Here is a 13,136-nt window from a genome sequence, read left to right as displayed (position 1 = left end):
TAACATTAACATCATCTAGATCTATCTATTTTGACTATGGCACAGTTATACCACTGGTCATATTTTGCAGGCCAGACCTTCAAAAATGTAATTAATAATTTCTTAAAACATACATATCACAGAAGTTGAAGTGATACAGCTGTTCTGATTCAGGGGGAAAAATGCAGCATGATTAAGCAGCACGTGTACCTTTATCGTCTTCACCAGGTTAGCTGTGCTGTTTGCAACTTCCTTGGCAGACTGCACAAAGTGTCTCTTGGCAACAGGATTTGCTGTCTTTGATGAAGCGATGCGACAGGCATTGCACAGAGCAGAAGTATGTTTAGCCACAATTGTGGCAGCTGACAATACCTGTAAAAACAGACAGCACAGAATAAGGAGACTGTCAGAGCACCAGGACAGTTACTACATTTTAGTTCTGCAAAGTTGTGGTCAAAGCCAGGCAACAGTTTTAAAACAGAACTCCTTTGCTTGGTCACAAACAAATTGAAGTCATGTGTCCTAGCAATGCTAGGCTCAATGCAATCCTTCAGTTACCTGTGATGGGCTGCTTGCTGGATCAACCAAGTTCTGGCAAGCCATCTGGATTGCTTGATTGGCTCTGGCAAACTGAATTGGGTCAACAAGACCCTGCTGACCTGCCTGACTGTTGGGATCTGAAATGCCAACCAAGTAAGCAGCCTAGAAATGGAGAAAGGAAGACAAAAATGATGAAGCAATGCTAAGTCCACCTCGTTCTTTTCTGATAAGCTTGCCAAATGTCATTGCATTTGGTAGTCAGCAATCATCTAGAAATCATACTGTGAAGTACTAGTAACATTATTGTTAGTAATACATCTCCACAAACCTCTGAAACCAAGACACCTCAGCCATTGCACTTCTGAAATTTAATTAGGCAAAACAAAATCATCCCGTTTGCTTAGGCAACTAGTCTTCCTGTAAAGCAAACAAACGCCTCTCCCAACTCCTCCTTACTGACATCAGATCACCTCAGCAAATGGACTACTACTACTGACCATCACATCTGCAGGTGAGCGTCCTGAGCTGCAGGGAGACCATCATATCTGCAGGTGATGGTCTCACTGCAGCTCAAGATGTCTTCTGGCCAAACTTATTTTTTTTCTTCCTCAATATAAGATTGTTTCATGCCTCTGAACAAAGACCTTTGTCAGGACTGGCAAAACAGTGTTGGAAGTCTGCTTGATGAATTTCCGTTACAGATACAGTATTTGTCAGCTCCACATGCTGGTAAGGCAACCCAGGGTTAGATTTGGAGAAGATTAAGTTCAGAATGAGATTGTGTACTGGGGAACTCAAAAAGCAGTTTCCAGATGCAAAGCATAATCTTCCACAGCCAGACGCTTCACTGAAAAGGCTGTATGGGCTTGAAGCACAAGTGAGAGAATCTCATGAGTACAAGTCAGCCAGTTACCAGATCAAACCACAGTGACTTTGTCTTAACTCTAACTGTTGTGATAGCTTAAGATATTTGATTATTCAGGAAGTGAAGAGCTAGAAAGCAGATGGCTTATAATCTGAAATGCAGTCTCAGATTAGGAGTGCAAACTAAACCAAAACTGTATCATTTATTTTTACTGCAGCTTGAATTTGTGTGCTTCTCTATGACGTAATATGAGCTGCAAACATGAATTCTATAGACTGCAGCTTTGACATTTGCTTTATCCTCAAGAAAACTTACCTTCCTGATGTCACTTCCTTTCTTTATAAAAATTTGCATGTTATTGTACTCTGTTACTCCTGCAACATACAGCAGCATATTCATGATTTATGTGTATCCTACACAGAGCACGCTGTCAAGTACAAGGTCATTATTTGGCCAATATTTGGCCAAGACGAAAAAAATCTCAGAATTACACATGCATAAGATTTTTTTTTTTTTAAATACGTACATTTGCTTCACAGACTTCAATAGCTTACCTGAGCTGCTGCCTCTGTGAGGCCACAAAGAGCCTTGGATGCAACACCAACACATTCTCCAAAGACTAAAAGATCACCGGTTTTTGCATTCTGGGAAATGCCTGCCATTGATTCTCCAAGAACCTCAGAAATTAAAAAAAAAAAAAAAAAAAAAAAAAAAAGTAAACTTCCAATATGCTTCCCTACCAGTAAAAGGCAAGTGATTCCTAGCCATGAACCTGTTTAGGCTCATGAAAATGCTTGACCTGGCTTTCAGAAATTTTAGCTAGTTAACAAGCTCGTAGATTTGAGCACATTCCTTTGTGTGGCATGAGGGATAAGACATACAGATCAGCACTGGATTTACAGGGCTAACACTATTATAGCTCAATTGAATATGAGGGTACAGAAATAACACGCATTACTTCTTCTGCCATACAGTATTTGTCACAGGTAGCCTGGCTGTAGGTATGTTTCACGAATTTTAGAACATGGCAACCAAACCAGCAACTGCTTTCATACATCCTGGATCTTCTTTACCCCCAAACTCACTGAAATTCACTGGAGATCAAGGTGTATCTAATCTGCTGGAACCATCCGCATATCAAAATGCACATTAACTCCCAAAGCATCTCTCAATAAATTCAGTTTATGTTCTTTTTAAAATTCAAAGTAAGGTCTGACTACAGTAAAGCACCAGAACAAGATGAAATGCATATTCCCAACCCCTTAAGCATTCTGTTTTTCTTTTAGTGAGCAAAGAATTTGATACAATCCCAACACATCAAGTAATAAGGACACCAAAAGCAAAACTTCAAAGCAAGATGTATGACTTGGTATGCTCAAAAATAACTTCAGAGATTTCATACAGATCTTCTGGTGTGCTGGAATATCTGGACTGCTCAGACATTTCACTAAGCTGTTTCACACAGAACAATACCATGGTACTTCATTGCCAAGGCTCCCATTTACACTTGGGCCATTTCTAACATAGCTGCAGTCAAAACATATCATTGTGTATGATAGACATCCTGTAAATTGTCTAATAAATTGGAGGAGAAGGGAGAGAGGTGAAAGCTTAACCAGCATTGCATGCCATAATAAAAAATACTACCAATGCAAAAAAAAAAAGACTTCAAAGTGACCAAAAAATGCACTGACCTCTAAGAGACTGATCTCAGGCTAAGTTTTACCACGGAATGCAACAGCAACACACACTTTAGAAATAGTGTGCTGTGTTTCTAACATGTTTGATATACATGTGGAAAAGTATGATAACCAAAATATACTTCACAATTGGCACAGAGGTAGCAAAAGGAAGTTACCTTTGAGTTTTCCATTACGCCCTCAATGCAATCAAAATATGAGAGGTCACTCACAGGCTCATTGGGGTTATCCAGCATTCCCTTAACTGTCTGAAAGAAGGAAAGAAACTTGGCTTACTGACAGAGCCAAAGACTGAGCTGAGAAAAATGTACATTATCACAACTGTTCTGCTTACCCCAATGTAGTTGTAACTGTCTCCAGCCAGCACAGAAAACTACAGTCACTGAGGGTTCACATACAGATATGTGCACTACACATGAAATGCTACCCCACATCAACTGAACTACAGTAGCTATTCATTTTTGCACTACCCATCTGTTGGAAGTATGTATTAATGTGGTTTACCATGCACTTGTTATGGCTGGCCTATGGTCAGTTAGTAATGCTTGGCTCACATGAGGCAACCTGTTTTAGCATCAGTTCTGAGTAGTCTAACATGTTTTCAGTAATATTTTAACATTTTAAAACTGGAATTAAAAGAGATAGGAGAACAAGCTACCATTTAAGTAATGTCTAGAGATAAAAAGGGCTACCAAACTAAATGCTAGTATCCATCTGCTTGCTTCCTCCTACTGTCAACAGAACCCACCAATACACCTCCCTCTGCCAAAAAACTACAAGCACAAATGGGATTTAGTTTTTTGAGTGAAACTGATTCCTGGAAATGAAGAAGTTCATCAGATATTCATTTAGACAATTTAATGCATTTAGATGAAGAAACTTGTAATAAGCTGCAAAATACTGTAGACAGTAATTATCTGATGCTTAAAATATTTGTAAGGTGCCTTTTTCCAAGTTTGGAAAAACCACCTCACTAAGCATCAGGCAGGAAAGACTTGAACTTTCTGAAAAAAAAACTAGGTAAGTACTGAAAGATACTAGTATCTTTATCTGACCTTTACCTTGCACCTGAAGGAAGTCCAGGAATGCATGTAAACTATTAGACTTGTTACAGTAATAAACTCCTAATATAAAGGCATACCTACAATATTTGTAAAAGAATTTTTTTTTTTAAATCTTTTACATCCTTACAGCAATTAAGAAACTGTGAGAACAATGCGATGTGAGGGAAAGGCTGTATTTAGAACAGTTTCCAGTGGCTTCCCATCTCTTTCCCAGTTCTCACAGCAACTGCAGCAATTCCTCATTGTTACTCTTGATCCTTAAATAACACTCTTGTAAAATAAGCCATGTTCCTGAAGTGTTTATACTACTATGGAGACAGAAGTCCTTAAAATATAAAGAAACAACAGCAGAACGCAAGCCAGCACAACTTCATACTAACAGCTAACATGTATTTGCTATTGTTGTAACATCTTTGTGTATTCTATAACCCTTTCAGCTGAAATTCTGTGAAAGTTTAGCTGTCTCTCTGGAGGCCATACAGGAAGGTCCTCCCAAAACACAGCCATCCAGAATCTCCAGGAAAGACTACAGAGCATCCTAACAAAGTCCTGGCTGAAACACACTAAGTGTTTAAGCAACACCATAAATAACAACCTTCTAAGAACAGAAAATCAAGGAATTACAACTCCCTTCAGTACCCTGCTGGCACTGGGAATGTCCAGCCCACTGAGACTCCTTTTTAATTCACACCAATTATGAATAATAATGACTGAACTGTACTTTATGGGGAGCAAGGAAGAGAAGGGGACAGTAGGGCAAATTTCACTCTGGCCAAAACTATGAGATGTCCAGAGAGGTTCTGCGCTTACCTGGTATGCTAGTAAAACCCCTGCCATATATCTAAGTGAGAAGACAGTGACAGCAGCTAATCAAAGGAAAAGGAAAATCAAACATTTTGGGCCCAGTGCTCTTCAAAAGAGCTTTCTGGACTGCAGTAATACCTCCAGTTCTCTGAGTGCATTGTCACATTCCTTCTGCCCGGGAGCTTGCTGGGTGCACAGTGTGATGAGCTGGTTTATACTTTCAGTCACAGCTCTAGGAAAAGTAGAAGAAACAAGATATATATTTTTAACTTGAACTACTCATTTTGTTAATGCTTCTGTTTCACTAAGTGCATACTATCAAGTTTTCAAGCTTTGATGTTCTATTATTTTTCTTTCCACTGTTTGGGGAATAACTCTGCTGTAAAGTAATTGGCCTTTCCTTAATAAGCTTCCTAGAATCAGAAAAAAAATAAAGCATTTAATAGTGATCAACATCAGAGACAACTGCAAACAATTAAGAAGTTAGTCCCCAGGCAACAGCTTTATTTCACAGTGACACGTGCATTAGGTGTGCATGGCAAGGTCTTGGCAGGGAAGGCTGCAGGGGTGGCCTCTGAGTTCAAGGCCAGGGGCTGCCCTGTGCTGGGTGCAGCTGGTTCCAGCTGACTCCACAATGGACCTACCACAGGACACAGCTGAGCCCAGCAAACAAGCGAGAGGTGCCTCTGGGAATGCACAGTGCAGAAAGGGCACGTGGACTCCTCACCACATGGCAGTGAACACTGGGAGGGAAAGGTGCAACAACCCTGCAAACACTGGTGCCAGAAGAAGGATGGGAAGGTGCTGGAGCAGAGGTTCCTCTGCAGCCTGTGGGAGAGACCGTGCCAGAGCAGATATCCGACACTGCAGCAAGTGGACATTCCTGGAAGGGAACTACAGCCTGTGGAGGTCCCACAATGGAGCAGGTTTATCCTGTCACAACCAGTCTGTGAAGGACACACTCTGGAGCAGCTGGTCCTGATACAAACTGTGCTTCATGGAGAACCCATGCTGGGGCAGGCTTATTCTGAAGGACTGTGGTTTGCAGAGAAAATCCATGCTAGAGCAGTCTGTGAAGGACCACAGCCCATACCAAGAACCCACACTGTAGCAGGGGAAAATGTGAGGAGGAAGAAGCAGCAGAGGAGCTGTCATAGACCAACTGCAACCCCCCCATTCCCCAATCCCCTGTAGTGCTCGGGGCAGAGGAGGAGGCAGAGTAGTCAGAAATTGAGTGAAATTGAGTCTAGTGATGATGGAGTAGGGCTGAGGGGAAGATGGTTTAAATTGGTCTTTGTTTCTCACCATCTATACTTTAATTAGCTATACATTTTTCTCACGTGTTTTTTTTTTTTTTTTTTTTTTTTAAACTGTGATTGTAATCACAGTCTTCTCATGTCAACCCATGAGCTTTTTCATGTTATTTTCTTCTGTTGAGGAGGGGTGTGAGAGAGCAGCTGTCTGGGCACGAAGCAGCCAGCCGAAGTCAACCCACTACACTAGCACAATGACATAACTCAGTTGCTTAAAGGCATTTATGACATTACCAATATCTTTTCCTGGTTTTCCTGGTTTGATATTAGCTGAAGAATTTCTGAACTAGCACTCCAGACATCTTAAAATACACAGAAACAAGTGTCCATTATGTCTAAAATGTTTACCTGTAGAGGAGTACTACACCTTTTGCTAGCAGTCATCCATCCTGACATACTGTATTACACACACACACACACATGTGGTTCTGCTATATAAAGTCAGTTATCTTTTTTCTTTAGCTGATCATTGATATTTTGAGTCAACATATCGCACTTAAGTTAGAATCAGCAGAGATCAAGGTATTCATTGCACTGAGTTTCTCCAAGAGTTCACAGCGCTTGTGCTGTTGAACACAGCCTGTGTCTGACATATGATCTAGTCACTATTTGTGCTTCCACTGCAATATTCATTATCCCTAGCAACACACTAGACTGGTGGCTAATTAGTCAGGGAAGCAGCTTCTAGAAGAGGCTTTGCAGTAGGGGGAACAAGTCCACCTTTCATTGTTACTAGTCAAAAAATCATTTTCTATAGCTAGGCATGCTAGGCAACTTGCAAAACCTTGACTTACATTGTGACACAGGGGAATGCAAGTTTGCATTGTATCTCATGGCAAATTAGAAGAAGGGTGAAGGAAGAGTGCATGGTGAACATGCTTTCCTCTGGCCTTGAAAAAACTACATGGCATATGGGTAGTTTTCTTTTCAGAATACTGACGCTGGATAAAAGTGACTTACAACATCAATAGCATGATTATCTAGATGGATGTTATCATACTGTTACAAAGGAAAGAGGACCTACTTTAAAAATAAAACTGACATATTATATTTCAGGGCAACAAGAATTGAAACAAAGAAGGTTGAAGGGTAAACTTGTTCTCTACAGCTTCCCAAGGAGGGGAAGTAGAGAGGGAAATGATCATCCTTTCTCCCTAGTAACTAATAACAGGATGCACGGGAATGGCTCAAAGCCGTATCAGCGGAAGCTCAAACCACACAGTAGGAAGAACTTATTTACCAAGAGAATAGACACTGCAACAAGCTTCCTAAAGGGGTGGTTGATAGACCATGCTTAAGAGGCATTTGGATAGAGTTCTTAACGATATGTGTTAACTTTCAGTCACCCCCAAAATAGTCTGACAGTTAAACTCAATGATACTTGCTGGTCCCTTCCAGCTGGAACCGCTCTATATCTATTTGTTTAATTGAGAAACCTACCCTTTTTGGTATGCTTTGGTGTCCTTGTGGAGTCATTTTTCCAGGCTTGACCAATGTACCATCAATAAAATGGATTCTTTCTTAAAATCTCTTGAATGTCACAATGATTTCTACAAATTGGAAAAACTTCTTTGCATTCAGACATATAAGTAGATGACAAAGAAGAATGGTTCTGTTAACTCACAGAGAAACTTCATATAAAAATATTTCATTCTCTGTTGATTGTAACCTAAGGGAAATGAGCTGACTTGGAGAATATTAAAGATTAAAGAAAAAACTTGATAGCAGACTCATAGTCTGCTTTGTAGAGGATGCAGTGTGGTCTCACTAACATTAATACTACACACCACAGAAGGAAAATACAAGATGAATCATAGAACCATAAAAGATGAGAGAAAACATGAGAAGGTAAGCCAGTGAGAAGCAATGAAGTTATGCCTTTTTTTCCTCATTTCCTCAGAGAAGATGAAGTAGAAATATATGACCTGACCACATCATAGCAGCAAAGCAAACTGAGCCCTGGCAAGCTTGTCAGAACAACTGCATTTGCAAAGCCACAGGGGATTAAAGAAGGGAAATACGATGGTCCTTTGTGTCTCAAACACAAACCTAGAATTGATGAAATATTTACTTTTTGTTGCTATCTAATGTCTACGCACAGTCTTAGTCATACAGACATGCCTTCACACAAACACCATGGCAAAACAGACTATCTCTGATGACTCTATACTTTATATGCTGCTTGTGTCTTCCTTTTTATTAAATGTTTCTACAGAGAGAATACCAGCCTGGAAGAAACAAGCAACCAACTGGCTTTCACTGGAGATATTAACTACACTCTACACTCTACGGAAACAGCAATGTTCCAAGTCTAAAGCAGAAATCCATAGCAGTCTGGTGCTGTGCCAGTAACACAAACACATGCGACTCCTTCATTTGTATTCAGTATATGTTTGATTATCTACAACTTCTCTACAAGTCCACATATTTCTGAGGAGACAAGGTAAATGTCAGAGTATTTTTGTAAAGAAGACAACAAAAAGTAGCATACCTTACTTCTTTAAGTATTCCTTTATTAAGACTGGATTTTACTTTTTAAAATTAAGTTATTTGACATTAAAGGAGTGATGATTCCAGGGTCCAGGACAAACACCAACTGCGTTATCCTCAAAGAAGTAAGTCTTAAATTACTCACTTGCTCTCCAGGCTAATCTTTGTGGGAGTAAACATTTTGGAAGACAGTATTGAGAGTGACATCCGAACTTTATTTCAGATTTTCACATGATAATATTGACATTTCTAGGTCTGAGTGCCTAGCTGTCCTTCAGCAGTCCCCTTCCAGTTTGACAGTTGAACATTCAATTTAAAGACATAAATAAGTTCAATTGAGAAAAAAAAAAAAAAAAAAAAAAAAAAAAAACATGAAAAGGATTTGGGAAAATGAACAAAAGGTGATTATCCAAACACCAAAAGGTGTGTATTCAAATAAACACTGGACACTGAGGCTGAGAAACAGAGTCCAAACAATGAAATTCAGGGTGTGGTTAAAAATCCTTAAAGTAAGAGAGTATCTTCCATCAAATAATCATACCCTATCAGGTAACCCTTTAAAGTTTTCTTGATCATACACGCTTTTGTTGATAGGTAGCCACAACACGATTATTACAAACAGCCTATATAAGGACATTATTCAATTTCTTGTCTTTGTTAAGGATTGAGACTTGTCAGAAAATAGATGGAAAGAGAAGCAGGTAGAGCACACTAGTCCCTTTCAAAAAAACAGGCCAACTCTTCAACTAGTAGTTCATATTTCAACCAAGGGTAACGAGTTACGTCAGATAAGGGACTACCCTGAAATAAGCAATTTGCCTTGGACCAACATTAATTTAAATAGAACTGTAGTTTCCAACCATTCAGTTAACTATATCTGTAAGAATACCTAAGCACATTTTAAGTAGTGCTGAGGAAAGCAAACACGTTAAGTAAAACAAAATAAGCAATACATTCTTACCTTGCTGCTGCTGCTAAGAGATTTTTGGCATTAGGAGCTCCGGGATCAACAGACAGAGACTTGGCAGCCAGTAACAGTTTGCTTGAAGCCATAGAGATGCTCTTGAGGTTACCTATTACTTGAATCTGATCTTCTTTAGTCTGAAAGACCATACCCACATAACATTAAACGCCTAGTTTGCAATAAAGTGTGTGCTAAAACAGCATCTGGAAACTCAGTCTGCTATCCACCTGAAACCACTGGCATGCAAGGGAATTCAGTCCAAAGGAGGACATGGACCAAAGCCTCTGTTCACCCAGACAGGTGCCTCTAGCTCCATTCACATAACAGAACAAGAAACCCATATAACAAATAGCTTTATTTCTAACAATGGCAGTATTCATAAACAAGCAAGGGAGAAACTTTACTACTTGTTGAACAATGCTTTCATTGTCAAGATTCTCATACGTCTCTGCCTGGCACAACTGATCCTCATTACTCCATCAGTGTGTACTGTCTGTATTCTACCATCCTGCATAACCCATAAGTTCTCTTGCATTTAACTGGGATTAATCCCACAAAGATATCTACAGAAAGTCCTCTGCCTCAAGAAAATAAATTTTTATAATCTTACTTTAGAACATCCAAGTCAGAATGCTTACTATTCTTCACTAACTTTAAACCATTGCTTGAAAAGGATAACCTTCATGTGTGCACAATTACAGGGAAGCACTGCAAATAGCTATACCAGTATTCTTCTTTCAGTCATCGGTAGAAGTTCATTTGTTCCTTCTAATAGTCTGTTTAGGGTTTTAAATTTAGACGTTGTATATTACTTAGATGATGTGAATAGCTTTTAATCTGTATTTACATTCTGCTCTCCTCCCTACCCTCTTCTGCCCGTTCACAAAGCATCCAAAGTATCTGGTATGGCTTCTGTTCAGGCCAAATAACTAGACACAGACAAAAGGCATTCTCTATTGAAATATGAGCCAGTATTACCTAAGATGGTTTTAATTCACTATGACAGCAGGAGAAGCAAATCTTCGCAGTCCACAAGGTCATCAGCACCTGGAATTCTCTTTTCAATTAACTGTTTGCACCAGCTCATATAATTTCTACCCTTGCCTGCACTCAACTGTTTTATTCAGATTGTTTTATTCAAATAAAATATTTTACAAGTTAATGAAGCCCATGGCTGAAGAGATAGATATCAAACTCCTATTTAATTCCAGAGAATCAGCTGATATTTGGTGCCTACTTCACTTCATGGATCTGAACCTGAATGATTAAAGTTTAATGAAGAATAATCAACAGTTATTGCCTGATCTCTCTGTTCTGCATTATCTACAAAGCGTTTGCTTTATAGAGACAGTTCATAAGTGACTTTGAAGGACTAGTGTACTCCTTAGATTTCCTTCCTATTTCCTCTGGCAGCAATTGTTAGGTTTAAAAGTTCCTTTTACTAAGACAATACAGTCCAAAAATTCTTTTTTCTCCATCCTCCTAGCTCACCTAGTATGTGACCCTTCTTTCTATGCTGGCATTTGCTATGTTAAATCATCTTTAATTGACCCACTTCCTCAAATCTGTACACCTAAACCGAGTAAGATAATGAATGAGATAGCTCCAACTTGAAATGAGCACCCAGACTACTAGGAATAAACTAGGTAATGTGACAACACTCTTGAATGTTACTGAGTTTGTCAGAATAGACCTAGAATAGATGGTAAATCACCAAACAGACTTCAAGTGCTACTGAAATAGAAACAACTCTTGCCATAACCTGTGAGAGGTTCAGCAGGCCTTTGTACTTTCAGATATACAGCTTATATATTAGTTAGCTAACAGCCCAAACCAGCCAGAAGGAGCATGAAATCACATTTCTGACTGGCCACAGAAACGAAAACGCAAATGCTAAGCTCACTTCAGTCCAGATGACTGCTTCATAACATACATCCCCTGTTATATTTGGATACACTTACACTAGTATATTATACTGTATTCCCAAATTAACCTTGGTCCCAGTTAGCAACGTAAAAAAAAAAGCACACACGCTTACTTGGGCTTGACCAGCCATTTCGATCCCAGCATCAAGAAATTCATCAAAATCATCACTAAATTTTCCAGATGCTGCAGCCAGTTCCCCACTTTGGCCCCGTGTAGCATGAACAACTTCTCCTGCTGACTGGTTCAGATCTGCTGCTGCCTGGTTCAGTTCGCTCTGAGCTTCTTGAAATGACTTTGAACTTGGAGGTAGCTGTAAGAGACAAATAACTATTTTATTGTCTACCATGTCACACCAACCCTTTGTGATGATAGAGTCCAACACAATTCAAGAACACTAAACTCAAGACAGCAATAGGCCCCCCATACAAGCTAAAATGGAGTACTGCATCTGAACTGCCAGTTAATCAGTCCTAAAAAGCTGAATAGTCCAACTACGGGATAGTTATCAACCAGAAATCTACCCAGCAAGCTTTGTCTTGCTGTTTCTTTCAATGGACAGACAATCAAGCAAGCCTTTCTAGGGACAGAGAAGATAACAGCTATTTTGTAGTCCAACTATGAAACTCAAAGTAATGAACTCAGTAGAGAAAGTGGGAGAAATTTATTCTTCAAGTCATCCTTCACTTCTACAAACAAGCCTTCCAGAACAACCTAGAAGTATCGGCTGTTCTTCAATGACTAAATTTAGTCCTGACCTGGTTCAACCAAGCATCATTGCACTAATATTTAAATATAATCCCGCCTTCATTCACAGGGTAGCAGGATCACCAGTAGATGAGACAGAGTTGTTCAAATCATGCAACATTCAAGCAAGTTAGCAGTGCTCACAGTTGTTTTCTTGTCCCCCCTCCACCCTTCCCTGACATGGATGCAGATAAATATAACAATTCATCTCTTCACACTAAACGGTTGTAGATGCACTAAAACTTCTTAAAGGACCATTCTCCTTCAACTGAATTGGTCACCTAGGTGTGAAATGGATTATAATTCATAATTCTCATTTTCATATTCAATTTGTGAAGTTACAGTTAGCATTCTCAAAAACAAAACTAAACCCTAATGGTGACATAAGACAGCAATTTTAATACTGCCTTCATAAGCCCTAGATACATTTCAACTTTCCCATGAACTAGAAAAACAGCATTTTAGCCAAGTAATTAATCTCTTAAACCTGCAAAACAAATAAAACATACTTGAAGTATACTTCATGTACACTTGCTACATAATTTGATATGTGGAAAACCCAGTTCAGCTCTTCAATTCTCTCCATTTATTTGTATGGTAAAAGACATCTCACCAAATCAACAAGGAGCTTCTTGCTAGACTCTCCAATACTCTTCAAAGCCACATCGACATCCTTTTGTCCAGGTAGACAATTTACACAGTTATTCAGCGAGTGAGACACTGCTTTTGCCACCTACGACACAGAAG

The 13,136-nt window shown here is 39.3% G+C and overlaps 1 protein-coding gene across 5 annotated transcripts in view; it reads right to left on the bottom strand.

Moving 5' to 3' along the window:
• TLN2 (talin 2) overlaps positions 1-13,136 on the bottom strand; it is a 173,992-nt gene that overhangs the window by 48,492 nt on the left and 112,364 nt on the right. For all 5 annotated transcript variants that reach the window (XM_082769058.1, XM_082769056.1, XM_082769059.1 and 2 more), the window contains 8 exons: positions 13,003-13,122; positions 11,758-11,955; positions 9,717-9,856; positions 5,091-5,184; positions 3,243-3,332; positions 1,939-2,061; positions 538-681; positions 190-351 (listed from right to left, as the gene is read on the bottom strand). In XM_082769058.1, coding sequence (XP_082625184.1) covers positions 190-351; positions 538-681; positions 1,939-2,061; positions 3,243-3,332; positions 5,091-5,184; positions 9,717-9,856; positions 11,758-11,955; positions 13,003-13,122 — 1,071 coding nt within the window. The remainder of the gene's footprint in view (positions 1-189; positions 352-537; positions 682-1,938; positions 2,062-3,242; positions 3,333-5,090; positions 5,185-9,716; positions 9,857-11,757; positions 11,956-13,002; positions 13,123-13,136) is intronic.

Source organism: Aythya marila, assembly GCF_965140915.1.
Source record: "Aythya marila genome assembly, chromosome: 11".
Taxonomy (NCBI): domain Eukaryota; kingdom Metazoa; phylum Chordata; class Aves; order Anseriformes; family Anatidae; genus Aythya; species Aythya marila.
Note: the sequence above shows the minus strand (reverse complement) of the source record. Positions and strands in the feature narration are given on the sequence as shown.